General features: G+C 43.6%; 2 protein-coding genes across 2 annotated transcripts in view; both read left to right on the top strand.

Moving 5' to 3' along the window:
* Nucleotides 1-119: 119 nt before the first annotated feature.
* sap130a (Sin3A-associated protein a) lies at nt 120-12,234 on the top strand. Its single transcript, XM_054790910.1, has 21 exons — nt 120-267; nt 834-970; nt 1,062-1,327; nt 1,428-1,595; nt 2,163-2,289; nt 2,631-2,746; nt 4,048-4,172; nt 4,994-5,141; nt 5,218-5,308; nt 5,384-5,488; nt 5,574-5,715; nt 5,787-5,902; nt 5,981-6,271; nt 6,353-6,506; nt 7,576-7,674; nt 7,743-8,101; nt 8,180-8,413; nt 8,499-8,624; nt 8,700-8,803; nt 10,981-11,094; nt 11,358-12,234. The coding sequence occupies exons 2-21, from the start codon at nt 859-861 to the stop codon at nt 11,514-11,516; spliced, it is 3,156 nt and encodes a 1,051-aa protein (XP_054646885.1). The 5' UTR covers nt 120-267; nt 834-858; the 3' UTR covers nt 11,517-12,234.
* Nucleotides 12,235-12,352: 118 nt separating this feature from the next.
* LOC129189229 (unconventional myosin-VIIb) overlaps nt 12,353-18,542 on the top strand; it is a 32,200-nt gene continuing 26,010 nt past the window's right edge. Inside the window, exons 1-6 of the mRNA XM_054790708.1 lie at nt 12,353-12,441; nt 16,267-16,391; nt 17,398-17,424; nt 17,488-17,589; nt 17,665-17,817; nt 18,471-18,542. The exon at nt 18,471-18,542 is cut by the window's right edge and continues 113 nt beyond it. Of these exons, the coding sequence (XP_054646683.1) occupies nt 17,410-17,424; nt 17,488-17,589; nt 17,665-17,817; nt 18,471-18,542 (342 nt within the window). The 5' untranslated portion in view covers nt 12,353-12,441; nt 16,267-16,391; nt 17,398-17,409. The remainder of the gene's footprint in view (nt 12,442-16,266; nt 16,392-17,397; nt 17,425-17,487; nt 17,590-17,664; nt 17,818-18,470) is intronic.

The raw sequence follows: 18,542 nt of genomic DNA, 5'->3' as shown, positions 1-18,542 counted from the left end.
GCGCGTTTGCCTCTGTAGGCCACCGTAGGTTGTGGAGGTCCGAGGAGACCACCCCCTCCCGGGTATAGGTTTAGGTTGGTGAACACAGTTCTCGACCTCCCATTGGTCGACGCCTCGGCTTTCTCATCACTGATTGGTTCAAACGAGATGAGGGGGCGGTCCATACCCTGAGCGTTCTTCCGGCTTACATGTTGGCGTAAAAAAAGGAAAACGAATGGAAAAATTGTAATCCAGAATAGGAGCATTACTTATGAACTCATCGTTACGGTAAAACCCCGCATGCACCACAAACACCCTCGGTTGCTTGACTTGACTAAATCTAGGCTGTTGTACTGTTGAGAAGTTGGATGTTTGGCATGAAAAACAGGCGGCAGCAGGGTTAGCCATTCTAACATTAGCTTGTTGCTAGGCTAAGCTAGCTGGGTAGCACTGAAGCCATTCCGTTTAGTTACCGAATAAAAAGGACATTCATGGGTAAAGTTGTATTGCGTTTACACCGCGTTTACTTGTTCTTGCGCGACAGCGCAAAAAACACTGGAAGTCTCGCTGGATGTTTTCATGAGCAACGGTAGAGTTGTCGAGTGTTTTCACCATACTGTTGACCATCAAACGTAAGGTCCACCATATGTGTGTATATGCACTACATATATAAACTCATCCTTACAAGTAGCGTCTTTTAATAATGATACCGGTGCTTCATGAATCATGCTTGGTGTGTGAAGGGTTAATTTTACAGCCTTTTATTGTTGCGGTCGTCGTACTTTTCTCGTCACTTCTACGCCTTTTTTTAAGTCAACGTAACATAAATAATATATATTTGTTGACTGTTTTAGGCCACTACATTAAAAACAAATCCGAATGAGCTCTCAGCAATTTCCACGCCACGGGCTGTCTGCTTCCAGCGGGGGGGCACCGCTCATCCCGGCCGGTGGGAACCTGGTGACTGTCAATCAGCCGTCAAATCCTCCAGGTATGTCCACCCAAACCCTCGAGCCCCTTTGAAGTCACATGACGCCAGCATCACAAGCTACCAGACGTCCATTTCGGTTGTTTTCTTTTAGCGGTTGCAGAGGCTGACAGCGGGCGGGATGGAGATCACAGCCAGCAGGAGCATCCTCCAGCAGGGGTGGGGGGGACGGTAGTATTCAGAGATGACAAGCAGGAGACCATGGTGGTCAGACCATACCCCCAGGTGCAGACACACGGCCAGCCACAGCCTGCCCCCCAGACGGTGCCCATCCAACCTGGCACACCTGTGGCTGTGCCGGCCCCCCCGGTGCACCTCCCACAAGGCCAGCCTGCAGTCCTCACAGACGGACAGATGAAAGTGCGTTTTACCTATTAATTTATTTATAGATTGTAAATGAATATACAACTTTTAGTGCAGGGGATGGTCTGGCTTTTTTGACTGTTATGTTTGTTGAAAGGCTGTCCTGAAGTCACCCATGCCTAGCCGTCTGATAGCCCCAGCACCTGCCTCCAACCAGGGGCACATCCCCTTGCCTCCCAAGGTACCAGGTCACATCACGGCCACCACAGAAAGCAGCATCGCCACAACACTTTCTATCCCCGTGGCGACAATCAGCGGTCAGCAGGTGAGGTGTCCAATGTTTATGTCTGTTAAAGGTCCCATTTTATTTTTAACAATTTTAAAGTGTCACATGTCCCACATTGGTTAGAAGTGTGCTAGGGATTTGAACACTCTGTTGTGTGTGCCTGTAGCTTTAATGCTAATTAGCTGTGCTGGTAACATTGCACTCACATTTTAGTACCAACACCATGAAACAATATGATCAAACATATACAGTGTAGCTCCCACCTCCATAGCTCACTGATGGATAGTTGGCAGAGCTCCAGCCCACATTTTATGACATGTAGCAAAGCCTTTTTTTGTGTTGGGTGTATACACGGGGTGGGTCAGAAGTGGTGTCATGTTCATGAGGGAAAAGGTTTTTCCTTTATGACATCATGAAAACTTGCAACTTCCAAAGAGTTTGAGGGCGTCTCAAAAGTGGAGCAAACAGTGACATTTGGTGCTCACAAACAAGCTCTAAGGACACACATCGCTGTTAGAACATTATAAAATAGTTGCTTTTGCATCATAGGGGACTTTTAACCATGTCAACTATTACTAACGATGTTGGTTGTCTTCATTGTGTCAGGGTCACACCAGCAACCTGCACCACCTCATGTCAGCCAACATTCAGATCATTCGAGGCAGCGCCCCTGCATTGCAGATCGGAACCCCCGCAGTCCCTTCCCAAACCTTCACGTCTCATTTACCACGAGGTATGATTCCATAGAATGCTACACTTCAAGATGTTTTTTAAAACTTTTTTTTACAGGCTTCTCACAGTTGAATTCTTTGTAGAGCGTAATTTATTTATTGGCGTATCTCAACAGAGTAAGGTCTACTTAACGATGACACGTTTCTAAACACACAATGTTTGTTTTTCTCCTGCATATGCCATCACAAAACACAAATTTTGCATTAACGTATCCACTGGGAAGTATTGGATTTAATCTTGTTAGTTCACTGCATTATTATTAAATATATGGCAATCAATCTAAACCTAGTTTAAGATTGGATTATTTTATAAGATCAGTATTTTATTTCGCCCCCTCAACAGGCGCAGCCGCAGCAGCAGTCATGTCGAGCTCCAAGACGGTCCTCCGACCAGGCGCCGGAGCAAGCGCAAGCCCCGGCCAGCCCACCGTGCAGCACATCATCCACCAGACAATTCAGGTGCAATGATAGAGAGGTTGCTAAGGCAGTGCATTGTATCTAGGAGCTTTGTGCGTAACAATCTGCATGGTTTCCCCTAGGATTTTTTGTTAGCTGTGGTGGTGGGCTGCATGGGAGGCGGACTGCCGCCACCGTGTTGTGCCGCTGCTGCGTCGCTGTCCCAGAACAAATATTTAAATTTACTGTCGGTAATAATGTCGACATTAGGGTCGTTTTCACAGGCTTGAACAACAAATGCATTAATTAACTTTATGCCTTTCTCTTTGCCTTTTCTTTCTGTCCTTAACTGTCAAGTGCCGACAGAGCAGACAGGTGATTCCGGTGCGTGTTTTTCAAAATAAAGTGTAGTGAAATGTTTTTATGATATTTGATAGATATTTTATTCCAAATTAATTGTGGTAAATATGTAAATAATAGGCTATACATGTATCTATATAGCACAGGGGCACTCAAACTTTTTCAGCCTGTGGGCCACTTTGTCCCAAAGATCTACCTCCCACTATAAACATAGAGAATAGATAGAAATATTTGTAACTTTATTTGTAAATGTGAGTATTTATGTACATTGTACATGTCTATCAGGGATGCAATCAAAATGATGTACCTCTTAGCATATATAAAATCTAACTGGTAAACTTTGCAATTACTATACTAAATACTAATGATTAGTATTTCACATTCACAGTTTCAAAGTTTACAGGTCATCAAAATAGTTGATATCGTTCAGTTGACAATTCAAATCAGTATTGCAATAAAGATAATTACACAAAATTCCTCGATAGTTGTGTACATAAACTGAGTAATGTGTCTGTGAAAATAGCTACATACCGTTCATCATATACGTCGAGTTAGCATTTGCTTTTCAACATTACAGATGCTGTATATGAGAAATTAAAAGGATTATGCAAAAGACAATGCAGCAATGGGCACAGTTTCCAATTCATTGTGAAATAGTATTTTAAACAAGCAAACTTGGAGAAAACACATTTCTATAGTTGAGTTCATGACGCAAAGCGCAGCCATGAAACAAATGACCAAATGACCAGAGCGAATCAGGAGGGGGCTTATTGTCAGCTGACTGATCTCATATGACATCTACAAATTGACGGTTATGATGTAGGTGACACGCAATCAACACTACCTTTCCCTGATAAAGCACATATGTCCATTCATACACTTATCATTGTTTTCACATTTAAAAAAACCCCAAATTTCCAAGGTTTGGCGGCTTTTATTGAGCTGTGGCACCCTGCCACAATCCCTTACATGTAGCGGAAACCCTGGTCTGTTTGTGTCCACAGTCCCGTCCTGCCGTGACGACGTCCACGGCTGTGCTTCCCACTGTGGTGGCCCCAATTTCAGCTACGAGGACTCAGTCTCCGGTCATTAGTACGACAGCCACGCACTCAGCAGAGGTGGCTCACGGGTACGTACCTCTCGTATTACAAGACTGATAATTACAAGACTAATAATAACATTAAAGAATGTATTACATCTATCATGAGGAAAAGGTAATTACGGGCGGTCCTCCATCTACTTAGAATTTGTTCCCACAGTGGCTTTGAATGTCGAGTTTTAGTTTAAGTTGGAACTTGTACCTAAATTAATGTCAAAGTCACTCATATTGTACACAGAACACATGGAGGACATAAAGTACGGACATAATGAAGGGGAAAAAAGTACAAGTGCTCTTCCTCAGTGTAGCTACGCGTGATTACATATTCTTTCGCTATGTGCACGTAATTAGTTGTCTTTTTGTTTTTGTACAGTATTAATAATTTATAGAAGAGTTGTTGTAACCACTAAACATTGTAAATGAGGACCGCCTGCATCCGCTGAAGCAATTACTGTTTTGTAATCTTTTCATTAATTATAAATGAACTATGTTGTCATTACATTGACAATGTCAACATGTTAAAGCAATCTTGTGACAGTCAGTCCTGCAGATAAATCAAATGCTGTGAAGGTCCCAAATTTGGCGGTACTGATGGGCTAACTTTGACAGCCTGAGGAGCCTCACTCCATTTCTTTTCCACCACTTTTGTGTTGTAGCTTCTTCCAGAATAGTAATATTTACAATGAATCAATTTGTTCACAGGCCAAACCTTTCATCCCCTCTTTGTGTTTTCTTACCTTGTTGCACCACGTTTAGGCAGCAGAAAAGTTTAGATAAATTATTTTGCGCCTCGGTCTGCTTTTTGAAACAAAGTAAAATGTGGCGATATTGACTCCTTTTGGCCCCCTCAGGCGCCCAGGACTGACCATTCATCCGCCTCCGGCCACTGTCAGCATCCAGAGGCCTCAGACGCCCCGCGACACCGCCACCCGCATCACGCTGCCCTCACACCCGGCCATAGGGGCTCCAAAACCTCAGCCTCCGCACACCATGACACAGGTTACTGCCTCTTGAGGGCCGCTCAAATCAAAGCTTTTGTTACTACGCCTAACAAAGAATCAATTTCTCCTCACAGAAGCCCATCTTCAGTACTGTAACGCCAGTTGCTGCAGCCACAGTGGCGCCCATTGTTGCCACAAACACTGTGCCATCAACCACCACTATAGGTACCAACTTAGAGGTCTGATGAGGACAGCCTATTGGGCCCAAAAGTATTAACAGCTGTGCCGTGTTGTGTTCAGGTACCGTGGCGCACACACAAATGAGCAGCAACACTATTGTCACCATGACGATGGCCTCCCACTCGTCTCATGCCACAGCCGTCACCAACTCCACAATCCCTGTTGGTAAGTTTTTTCTAGCGTATTGGTCACTGACTTTTGGAACATCCCATGATCGATCGACCCCATCACTTCTCAATGTCTCTCTCAGCCAAAGTGGTGCCGCAGCCCATCGCCCACTCGTCGTCCCGTGTGCAGCCCGACTACCCCGCAGAGAGAGCAAACCTCATCCCCATCCAAGGCCACCGATCGTCTCCCAACCCTGTCACCATGGAACCAAGAAGTGACAACAGGTAATCAAATAATTATAGCCTCTGACCATATTAGACTTAATGAGCCTAATTGTTAGTACTTTATTTTAAAGGCCTTCTGTACCAGTTCAGTTCCAATATTTCCTTCCGGCGTACTCCTCATCGTATCCCCTGACTCACACCTACACCCCCATCAGCAGCTCTGTGTCCACCATCCGCCAGTATCCAGGTAGACCTCAGCGATATTTTTATGGGCAATCTTATCAGAGCCTCTCCTGACCTAAGGTTTGTGTGTTCCACTCAATAGTTACTCCCCAAGCGCCAAGTTCGGCACTGCCCACCCAAGCTGGGGTGGGCGTGGCCACCACTGTTCATCTGAACCACATGCAGCTGATGGCAGTGGACCGTATCGGTCTGCCTTCGGCACAAATCAGCACCCAAGGCATCCAGCCGGCACCCATCGCCGCACAGGGCATCCAGCCGGCGCCCATAGGAGTACAGGGCCTGCACACATCTGCGGCCATCAGTGCGCAGGGAATCCAGCAGGCCCCGAATGCAACCCAGCAGCAGCAGCAACCGCCGTCCGAAGCGAAATCTGGTAACTTTTAAGTATGATTTGCTTCTGACCTCTCGACAGACTATTGAACTGTGTCTAACACCTGCTTTAATCCCCTTAAAGGAGTTGTTTTGGCAGATGGCTTTGTGGCTAACCCCATTAGCAGCACCACTCAGCCGGTAGGCACCATCGTGCAGGCACACGGCCAGGGAGGGGCGCCTACCTTGGTGTCCTCGCCGAGGCCCAGCATCCTACGCAAGAAGCCCACAACTGAAAGGTGAGTGTCACTGCAGCTTTGGACTGGGAACTAAAAAAATTGTGGCAGTGATAACACAAAGTTTAACAAAACATTATTCAAACATTCCATATGGCAGAGATGGGCAGTTTCTGTGATGAGGGGGGCCAATGAAATGTCACTTTCCCTGACCAAGGGCAAGACAAATCCATTTACATAGAACAAAAACTACTGTGAACTCAGTTAATTAAATGACCCTGACCCAGGTCAATTACAACTTCTCAGTGTATGAAAGTTTACTTTACACTTTTGTGGCTACTTGAACCCTTGATTTCAAAATGTGAAACACGTATGCCAATTTAAGCTTGGCAGTCATTACACTAACTGAAACCAATAATTATGCCAGCATTTTTTTTTTTTTTTTTTACAAGTCATGAACACTGAAACTCATTCTCTCATGTAAACTTAATTTTCCTATCTGTGGAACAATTACAGCCTCTGATATTTGTAAAGAAAATGAAACTCATAGAAATGAACCATAATCCATGCAGTACTGGGGTATTGAGCGTTAGGTAGCATTAGCAAAGCATTTACTGAAATAAAAAAAAATAGCCACAACAGCATTCCGGGCAGCCCCGGTTTACTTTTCATATTTATCTTTATGATCTGTGTTGTTTTGGTGCCTCAATTTTAAGTATTTCATGATGTCTCCAAACACATTTTCCATCGTCTTTTTTCACACACATCTTGACTTCTGGTACGTGACATAGAGAAACTCAGGTGCATCTATCACAAACAGTACCACATATGAGCGCCCATGTTGGTGGGTGGTAATAATTACAATCAATTTGAGTTTCAGTTTTTTAGACATTTAAAAAAAATTGGAGATTAATTTGAGGGATGGCCTGTATCTGGCCCCCGGGCCGCCAGTTGTTTGGATTGGACTGACTGGCTGACGTTTCCCTCAATCGGTAAAGGCAGGTAACCTACAGATTATTGCACATTTTCTTATATAATACTGTATGCACTTCTAATCAACCACATATACATGAATTGGGGTGAAGAAATTGGATCAATACGGGCTAAATCGACTTTGCTGTTTTTGTTTCAGTTGTGTTCGGAAGACCCTCATCCCCGCTCAGCCCAGTGAACAAAGCAGCAGCAGAATTGAGGGTGGGGTGAGAGGGGCTGGATCCCCCAGACCTGCAGGGTGAGTACTCTTTTCGGTTGAACCACTTTGTTTCTAGACGCTTAACCTCTGACACCTCCCTTTTATAGAGTCAAACCCAAAGCTGAGGTGCACATGGCGGTAGCCCCTCCTGTCATGGCCACCGTGGAGGCGCTACCTCAGGGAGGGGAGCAGCAAGCTGTGGCTTCTGGCGTGCAGCATCTCACCCAAGCCCTGCCCGCCATGCTGGCCACAACGGGGCCCGTGCCCCCCTCCCAGCCCTCCACAGTCCTCTCGGCACTGCCGGCAGCCATGGCTGTCACTCCCCCCATCCCTGCCTCCATGGCCAACACGGTGGCCTCGCCCACACAGCCCGCCGCCAGCAGCACAGCGGCCTGCGTCGCCAGCTCTGCCTGCCCTGACGTGAAAATCAAGCAGGAGTTGGAGACGATGGACACCTCCCAACCTGGTGAGGACTGCCTCTCTGTAGTGATGTGATCTGTGGAATAAACATGACTTAAACATGTTCTATTTTGTATTTTTTCAGATCTTAACGCAAACCCAGCCCTGAATGCTCAGGCCTCCACCCTCAACGTGCCCCCCACAGGAGATCTGATCACTGGGGCCTCCCCGAGGAAGAAGCCTCGCAAGCAGCAGCACGTCATCTCGACAGAGGAGAGCGAGATGATGGAGACCAACAGCACTGACGAGGAGAAGGCGCCAGGACGCCCCATCACTGGCAGGGCCGAACGCCGCGAGTCTCCCCCGAGGGAATACGTCGGTACGTTCCCAGCAACTGGCCACTTCTGCGGCAACCGCCGTTGAACTCTCAACTCACCAGTTCTCTTTTATTGTCCAACCCTCAGATGAGGAAGGAGTGCGCTACGTGCCCGTCAGGCCTCGACCGCCTGTCACCCTCCTGCGCCACTACCGTAACCCCTGGAAAGCAGCCTACCACCACTTCCAGAGATACAGCGATATCCGGGTCAAAGGTAACTGTCTTGTGTTTAAAGGGACATAAATGTCACTTAGGTGTCTAACAAATTGTCTAACAAATTGTGTTCCAGAGGATAAGAAGGGCACCTTACAGGATATGGCCAACCAGAAAGGGGTGGCGTGCAGAGCGCAAGGCTGGAAGATTCACCTGTGTGCTGCACAGCTCAGACAGCTGGTGAGTTTAAGATCTGGACTAGACGCCATAGTTGTAATTTTTTTTGTGGTGGCGGTGCGTTAAATTTGCATAATTGGTCTTGATGCATTTGCATGTAATTTGTAATGAACGCGCAGGAGAGAGGTATAACGTTGCAGGAGACAAAAAGTGAGTAAAAAAACATGATAAGCAAAACTAATAGGTTTAGAACTACAAATGTCCTATCCTGTGTAATTTTTTTAAATGTCACAAACCAGACGGAGGCAACTGTGAGTGCTTTTAGATAGGGGAGGAGCCCACAGCAGCAGTGATATGCGCTTTCACGTCAGAGTCTCCAAAAGTGTTGACACTAGATTTGTCGCTTTATGGCTTAAATACCGTACAGCACCAAAGTAGGCAACACCAATCTCTACTGCTTCATCATTTTATTCTGTGGCAGACCAGGTGCGTATGAGGCGACAGGCACCACAAATAAATGAATGTATGGGACACACTGACTTCCCTGTCAGTGTGTCCCTTCTCTGTCACTGACAGGAAGTTATTGTTCAGTATCCTCGGCACTGATTGGCTCAGCCTCACCGCAGCATCCACTCACATGTTGTGTCTATCATATGTGCTTCCTACATTGTTGTTACACAGCGGAAAGTATCTTTGCTCTTGTGAGTGATTGATTTCTGAGAACTTTTATGCAAAACCACAATGGCTCCTAAACCTGCTGCCTTTTCTACACCGTCTGGTGATGTACCTATGCGCCAAACGAAAAGGCTTACCGTTCAGGAGAAGGTGAAACTCCCTGATAGGATAAAGAATGGCAAGAAAATCGTGGATGTTGCCCGCCATTACGGAATAATGGAGTCCGGTGTTTGCTCCATTTGTAAAGATGAAAAGAACATCCGTGTAATGGCTGTCATATCCTTCGACAAGGAGGTAAAGCGTGTTGTGACAAGCCGTAACAACTTAATAGTGAAAATGGAGTCTGCTCTCACCGTTTGGATCAGCGATAGCTGTAAGAAAAACATCCTGTTGGATTCAAAGGTCATCCGGGAGAAGGCTAAGCAGCTCTATCAGTGCTCTATCCCGGGCCAGACAGAGCAGTAAATGAACAATGCATTCCAAAATATCCTTGTGGAGGGGAATTATCATCCAGAAAAGGTGTTGGATGAAACAGGACTGTTCTGGAAATGAGTTGCAGTGCTTTCATAGGTTAGTGGTTGTGTGTAAACTGCGCTTGTGTCTAATTCTACTGTAATGTAGTACATGAATACAGTTACTCTCCCAATGCCAATGTGTGAGTCTTATTAATGTCTAATTTCTGTCATGCTTTCTATTCCAATGTAGTACAGTATTATGTCAACTGTATTTGGTTATGTTAGTGTAAAGGTCATTGTAAGCGTGTTATTTCATGTCTACAGGGCTCTAATAATGTAAAAAAAAACCATTTAAACAGCCAAACAGGTTTTCGATGCACTAAGTACTAAAATATTCCATTGATTAACATGGATTCCTATATTGCGGAAATTCATTCATGGTCAGGTCTGGAACCAATTAATCACGACAAACGGGGGTTTACTGTAGTCACATTTACACTCATAATGCCCAATATAGCAGACATAAGAGGAAATAAGCCATTTAAGACAAATAGGACTCATCCTCGTGTGTGTTGCTGTAAATGTGTTCCCATGGGGCAGACAGGAAGTGATGTCAGGGGTTCAGAGTTGATTTTTACCTTGGTGTGGGTTAAGGCCGCAACAGTAGCCCGTGTTAGGGATTATTTTGCCTGTTGCGAGATCATTCAAACCTGCAATAAAAGCATGTTGTTCCGGCGATCAAGTCTGGTGCTTGTGTGTCTCATCCAACATTACAGAAACATTACTGACACATAGTGACCAGTGTGGAATCCTACATATCATCACAAAGTCTTTGAATGTGTCTTCTGAATGCCTTATATTTGTATTTTACTTCATTTAGCCATTTCTATGCTTGAAAATACGTAATTTAGGTAAAAAATATGTAACACTTACTTAAATATGCAGATTTTTTGACTAATAAAAGGCCGTATTTAACCACAAAACAGCATTATTTATTAATGAATAAAAAATGTGATAAGGTGAAGCTGAAAGAAATTGTAAGGTGGAAGTGGCCAGCGAGGACTGCACTGTTGTAATTTATATTTGCCTTACCATTCTGTGTCTTTGCAGTCTAGTTTGGAGGATGACGTGTACAGCCGCCTGTCCTCTCTTCAGGAGGGCCTCATCCCGAAAAAGAGAGCAGGTGCTGATGACGACCTCCACCGCATCAATGAACTCATTCAGGTGAGACTTTGGAGACATGCAGTCAATGGCAATATTAGACTTATTGGTCCATGAAATACATTCCCTGTGTGGACTTCATGCAGGGAACCATGGGATGCACAGTGCAGGCCTGAAATTTAACCAACTTTACATAAACTCCTTTTGTTTTAACCAACATTACACTGCAAGATGTTTTTCAAGTTGTCTGGAATAGACTATTCTATGAAAAGTTTCCTTTCTCTGAGTTTTAATAGATGTGTGTGTGTGTGTGCTGCCCCACACAGGGCAACATGCAGCGCTGCAAGCTCGTGATGGACCAGGTGACGGAGGCGCGGGACACAATGATGAAAGTGCTGGAGCACAAAGACAAAGTCCTCAAGCTGCTCAACAAGAACAGCGCCGTCAAGAAGTCGTCCAAGCTGAAGCGCAAAGAGCGGGCGTGAGCGATGACGCCCTCCTCTTCGTCGTCGTCCTCCTCCTCTTTGCGCACGGACCCGCCACCCTCCCATCCCCCACCTCTGCGCTCAGAATCTGGTGCTATGATCTGCTTCATACAATCAAAGCACCCTGTGGGGGGCGGGGAGTTTAGGAAGAGGTTCTCACTGAAGACGCAGCGAGCATTACGGAAGACCTCAAGGACAATTTGTACTAACTTGTCGTCCGCCGCGTGGTGTAGCTGTGAAGATGCGGCGCTAGGGGCAGGTGTGATTATGAGCGGCGTAAATTGAGATCATCCAGCAACCTTTACGTGAAGACAAGACCAACCTCAGACGTGCTCTTTTTCTTTTCTTTTTTTTTTGTTTCATCGACTGGTGCCTTCATTGTGTTTGAGGATGACGTAACACCATGCTGGGGGGCAAACCGCATCCAACACCTTTTAAAGTCAGTTAAGCTCAGATGTAATCCACATTGACAGTAAACTAGCAGGAAGTAGAATACTGTGGTGTGTAATTGGCAAAAATGTGAGCTTGAGCGAGCATCCTCATGTTCACTGTTACCCCCACTCCCCCCCACACACAAAGTTTTGTAACCAGACATTTTGTGACGAGATGTAAAAACGCCTCATTTCACAGAGAGTCGGGATGATGTAGTGAGTCTGGATCATTCAGCCAGTGTACATTGTTTTTTTTTTTGTCTGTAATTATAGTAAAGATGCTTCAAAAACACGTGAACACCTGTTTAGTCTTTTTTATTGTACTTACAGTATCCTGCTCACAAGCTCTACTCTTCTTAGTCTCTTCAAAACCTTATCACTTTTACTGTGTTTCCATCATGTGTTCGCAGGGTTCAGCTGTTCCCGTGAATGGACTGGTGACAAGAAGTAGTTGGCAGGAAATGAGAAGATGACTCAACATTTCTGTCATAAAGGTATTGACATGATTGATATGTTTATGATCGTGCTTGTAGGAGAACAGCAAAGTGTCATACTTAAGAGATATTGCTAATGTTTTCAACATCTTGTGAAGGTAAGCAAATCTGCCACAACGCAGCATTCTTACATTTTTTTTTGGACATACAGCTGTTTTGTGCACGTGTACATTGATGGTGCGTTAGCTAAATGACCTGATGAGAGATCAGGTGTGCTGTGGGAAATTATCCAATTAATTATCCAATTAATTGGTCTGAAAATTATCTATTTACAAAAAATTAAGTATTTTTATTTTTAAAATTCATTTTTGTTAATTATTAATTTACTTTTATTTTTGTTTTTAAATTTTATTATTTTTTTATTAAATGTTTGCTATGAGATCTGTCTAATGTAGAAAATTTGCCTTGGCTCAATAAAGGAAGGGCAACACCGAGCTAAGCTATAGTACAGGGGTGTCCAATGTGTAGCCTATGCGTATTCTAAAAGTATAATTTAACAAGAAAAAAATGCACAAGCAGGAGGTCAAAATATTCAGAAAAAGTTGCAATCTATTGAGAAAAAGTCGTAATTTTATGGGAATAACGTAATATGAGGAAAATAATGTCATTCTATTAGCATAAAATGAAATATTAAAAGAATTTTTTTTTTTTTAAGTCATATGACAAACTTAAAAACTAAGTTGTAATTTTTCGAAAAGTAGGTTGGGGAAAAAGAGTCAGAATATGGGAATGAAGTCATAACTACAAGAAGAAAATTTGCCAGAAGGAAGTTGGAAATACAGTAGTTAAAAAAAAAAAAACAGCAGCTGAAATAGAAAAAAAGCTATAATTTTACGAGAATAAAGTGAAAATATAAAGAAAAGTAATAATTTTACAGGAAATGTTTATTTTATTTTATGAGAAACTTATTATATGAGGAAAAATATCTTAGTAGAGTTAAAATATTGAAGAAAAAATATTTTTTAAGAAGTTTTAATATGGAAACAAAATACATTTTTGGAAAAATTAGGTTGGGGGAAAAGTTATGTTACAAGAATAGGGCAAAATATTATGGGAATAAAGTCAGAATTATGACATGAAAATTTACAAGAAGGAAGTTGAAATACAGCAGTTGGAAATAAAAAAAAACGAAAAAACAAAGCTGAATTTTTTTGGGGGAAAAAATATTTTTGGAAAATTAGGTTGGGGAAAAATTTATATTGTGACAAAGTCAAAATATTTTGCGAATAAAGTCAGAATATTACAAGAAGAAAATTTATGGAGATTATTCAAGAAAGTTTAAATATTTGGAAAGAAGAGCGAAGTTGATACAAATAGGATTTTTTTTGTACCTATATATATATACACTGTTCAAAAAAATTAGAGGAACGCTTGGAAAACACAGATCTAAACTGGGGGAAAAATTACCTTGAATATCTTTCCTGATAATAAGTGGGTGATGTATTAGTAACAAAATGATGCCACATCATTTGATAGAAATGAAAATGATCACCCTATAGAGGGGGGAAATCAAAGACACCCCAAAAATGAAAGTGAAAAAATGATGCAGCACACTGGTCCATTTTGCCTAAATGTCATTGTAGCAACTCAAAATGATTCTCAGTAGTTTGTGTGGCCCCCACGTGCTTGTACGCATGCCTGACAACGTCGGGGCATGCTCCTAATGAGACTATGGATGGTGTCCTGGGGGATCTCCTCCCAGATCTGGACCATCACTGCGGTACCTGGACGCATGGAGTAGATTCCAGGAGACAGCTGTTGTTGTTACGTTGTTACTCCAGGAAAGCTGGACAGGGCCGGAGAAGGTCCTTCAACCCTCAGCAGGATCGGTATCTGCTCCTTTGTGCAAGGAGGAACAGGATGAGCACTGCCAGAGCCCTACAAAATGACCTCCAGCAGGCCACTGGTGTGAATGTTTCTGACCAAACTATCAGAAACAGGCTCCATGAGGGTGGCCTGAGGGCCCGACGTCCTGTAGTGGGCCCTGTGCTCACTGCCCAGCACCGTAGAGCTCGATTGGCATTTGCCATCGACCACCAGAATTGGCAACTACACCACTGGTGCCCTGTGCTCTTCCCTGATGAGAGCAAGTTCAACCTGAGCACATGCGACAGACGTGAAAGGGTCTGGAGATGCCGTGGAGAACGTTATGCTGCCTGCAACATCATTCAGCAAGACCGGTTTGGTGGTGGGTCAGTGATGGTCTGGGGAGGCATATCCCTGGAGGGACGTACAGACCTCTACAGGTTAGATAACGGCACCCTGACTGATATTAGGTATCGGGATGAAATCCTTGGACCCATTGTCAGAACCTACGCTGGTGCAGTGGGACCTGGGTTCCTCCTGGTCCACGACAATGCCCGACCTCATGTGGCTAGTGTATGCAGGTAGTTCCTGGAGGATGAAGGAATTGATACCATTGACTGGCCCCCACATTCACCTGACCTAAACCCAATAGAACACCTCTGGGACATTATGTTTAGGTCCATCCGGCGCCGCCAGGTTGCTCCTCAGACTGTCCAGGAGCTCACTGATGCCCTGGTCCAGATCTGGGAGGAGATCCCCCAGGACACCATCCGTAGTCTCATTAGGAGCATGCCCCGACGTTGTCAGGCATGCGTACAAGCACGTGGGGGCCACACAAACTACTGAGAATCATTTTGAGTTGCTACAATGACATTTTAGCAAAATGGACCATATATATACAGTATATATATATATATATATATATATATACACAGTAGACGCCCCTACAACATAAATAATCCGTTCCGAGAACCTTTATGTTATAGGGTTTTTATGTTATACGAAGCGTACAATACATGTAAATAGCCTAACCCGTTCCAAGATCTTCCCGAACTCACCCCTTTGGCACTTCAAAATATTCAAAGTCCACCAAATATGGTGGGAAAATATCAGAAAACATTATCACAAACATCCAATATAAAATAAGGTAATAAGATTACTGTAAATGAATAAAACTGAAAAACAAAAACAATCCTACCGTTCACGAGATGTCTTGATCAGGAGCGCAAGTGGAGGCAGGAGGAGGAGGAGGATTAGCCTGAGTCGAAACACGACTCAAAGAGTGTAAGAGTCAGCTGGTCTCACAGACAAACGCACACGCACTACACGATAATGCTGTGTGCAAAATTTTAACTTGTAACTTAACTATAATTGTTTAAGTTAGTTTCAGGGTGACTACGAAGAGGAAGGAGGTTGAAGGGAGAAACCGGTCTCTCACACAAACTCACGTAGGTGCTGTATAACTCAGCCAATGAGATGAGAGCGGAGGCGGTGCCCCGAAAATCAGCCAATGAGAGCGTGATGAGTCAGAAGGCGTCACCAAGTGTTAGTCTGAACTTGCACCGACTTGAGGCATTAATAAAGTTGATTGAAAAAAAAAAAAGGACTTGCACTGACTTGACGCTTTATGTTATATGGAATTTCTTCTGTAATACGATACAAAAACTTTACATAAATTCTTTATGTTCAGTGGAATTTATGTAAAAGGAGGTTTATGTTATGCGAGGTACTACTGTATATAAACTTTATAGCATAGCGTTACAAAATATCAAAGTGGCAAAGTTGAATCCTTGAATTTTTCACTATGTGGCCCTTGCTGGGAAAAGTTTGGACACCCCCAGTGCAACAATATATGATGCAAAGTATTATTGTTGTATGAAGTAGAACAAAAACAAGATTGACATTATTTAGCATTTTGATTTCTCAACTATACTGTATGTTCCGTGTAGAGTTGTCATGTCAAGTTCATTTCTTTCTTGTGGTCGCCAATGTTTGGCGTCACTGCATGGGTGGTTCTAGGTGCAAAGTCAAACAGGTCATAAAAAAAAAAAAGAAGCGACAGTACCGGAGAAAAAACTTCCTCCTTTTGTGAACGCTGAGAGAACCGCATCGAGGAGGCTCTGCCAGAGAGACGAAACGCTCAGGTAAGGAACTGACTGGACACTCACATACTGTGCATTATTGTTACTGTATGTCCTTTGGAGACAAGGAACCTCATTTGGTTACAATAAAAAAGGATAAAAGGACACTACATGCCTCACTATAAATCAGTTGAACCTTGTCATTTCTTCCAGCCAATCAGAAGACATTTCATGATATTACTTAAACACAATGAAGAAAATATACAGTACAGCTACAGTAATCCCTCACTGTTTTTCATGTAGGTTGAATACGGCCTGTTATTAGTCAAAAGGTATGCGTATTTAACCAAATTCTACGTATTTTTGGCCTAAATTAAGCATTTTCAGTGAATGAAGTAAAAATACAAATACAAAAAATTCAGAAAACTTATTCAAAGATGTGATGATATGTAGTATTGTACACTGGTCACTAGTTGTCAGTAATGTTGGATTGCCGCCATAGCCCATGGTAAGCTAAACTCAACTCTGAATCCCCAACGTCACTTCCTGTCCTCTGTCACCAGAACATATCGACAGCAGCACACAAGCAACTTTTGTCTTTACATGTCTTATTTTGTCTTATGTCTATTATATTTGGTAATAGGAGTGTAAAGATGCCTATAGGGGTGTTATTTCACGTCTAGAGGGGTCTAATAATGTTAAAACAACATATTTAGAAGATCGTAAAGAGGTTTTTTTAATGCTCAAACTATGAAAATATTCCATTTATAAATAAGGAATCCTACTTGGCAGTAATTCACTTGTCATGGTTAGATCTGGAACCAGGTCACCACAATAAAAGGGGGAGTACCTTTGTTAAAACTACTATAATATTCTAATAAAATGATTTAAACATTTTTAAAGCAATTACTGAATAAACAGTAAAAATGATAATTTGGGGGGATTAACATGTTAAATTCCAATTTAAAGAGGCAATATTTTGAATCGGCAATTTGCAAAAGCGGACTGGAAGCATGGAATATTGCATCAAATAGGATGATTATTGTGTTTTTTCTTTTCTTTTCAACAGATTTCCACAGTGATGCATCTGTCTAAGGTAAAATGATCAAGTATGTTTAGGTTAAGCATGTGTACTCTCATGATGTCCTGTCAACTACAGGGGGATTTCGTGTGGGTGGACACCGGGGTCGGCGTGCCCATTGGGGCCCAGGTGAAGGTGACCGACACCGGGCAGCTTCAGCTCATTGATGATGAAGGAAAGGTAAAAAAAACAAGTATGACATATCTACAACAAGTCGTCTTCATAATGTCACTCATCCAACTAAATACCTTCCAGGAGCACAAGCTCAGCAAGAAGACTGAGGGCACCCTCCGGCCCATGCACCCCACCTCGGTCCAGGGCGTGGATGACATGATCAGGCTGGGGGACCTCAATGAGGCGGGGCTCCTTAGGAACCTCCTGATGCGACACAAGGATGGCATCATCTATGTGAGTCGATCCATCCTGCTGCCGTGCAGAGTCGCCTACTTTTATGGCCCCATAATCGCTGCTGGAAGCTGTCAGACTTTGCCCCCCCCCCGTTGTGTTTTATCACTTGTCTCCATGGATACCGGCGAAGAGCCTGTGCCGGGAGAGGAAGCTCTGTAGTGTGTCTGTGTGATTGTCATGTGGAGTTACAAATGCTATAAACACCAGAGTCAGAATGACCGGTGGCGTTGCCCCATGTAGAGACTCTGCTTGTCATGGCGGTGGTCTGAGGGGGTCTTGATTTGCGGCATTTTTGTCCCCCACTCCTCTTCTAGGACAGATGTTTGCTACTTATGAAGATTGAAGTTACTTGTGCTGCCAAAAATCACATGCAAGAAATGTGGTGACCCTCAAGGGTGAAAAAGGCAACCATCTGCACCTTTATCTGGATCTGCACCAAACATCTTACTTGGCCAATGAGCCTGCAAGCTACTGTTGCTAGCTAACGGCAGTCAAAACATAACATACATTGGCAGATGTATTAATAACTACATATGCTCTTTTGTAGATAACCACAATGTATCCCACCTGACAGCTGGTGTACTTAATGTTGTGGAAGTGCTTTAGCCATGACTCTAGCCGACACCCTTCCCCTCCCTGCCTGTGTCTTTTAGACGTACACAGGCTCCATCCTGGTGGCGGTCAACCCCTACCAGCTGCTGCCGCTCTACACCACCGAGCACGTG

Source organism: Dunckerocampus dactyliophorus, chromosome 10 (assembly GCF_027744805.1).
Source record: "Dunckerocampus dactyliophorus isolate RoL2022-P2 chromosome 10, RoL_Ddac_1.1, whole genome shotgun sequence".
NCBI classification, from domain to species: Eukaryota; Metazoa; Chordata; class Actinopteri; order Syngnathiformes; family Syngnathidae; genus Dunckerocampus; species Dunckerocampus dactyliophorus.
The sequence above is the reverse complement of the archived record's forward strand: the minus strand, read 5'-3'. Positions and strand labels throughout refer to the sequence as shown.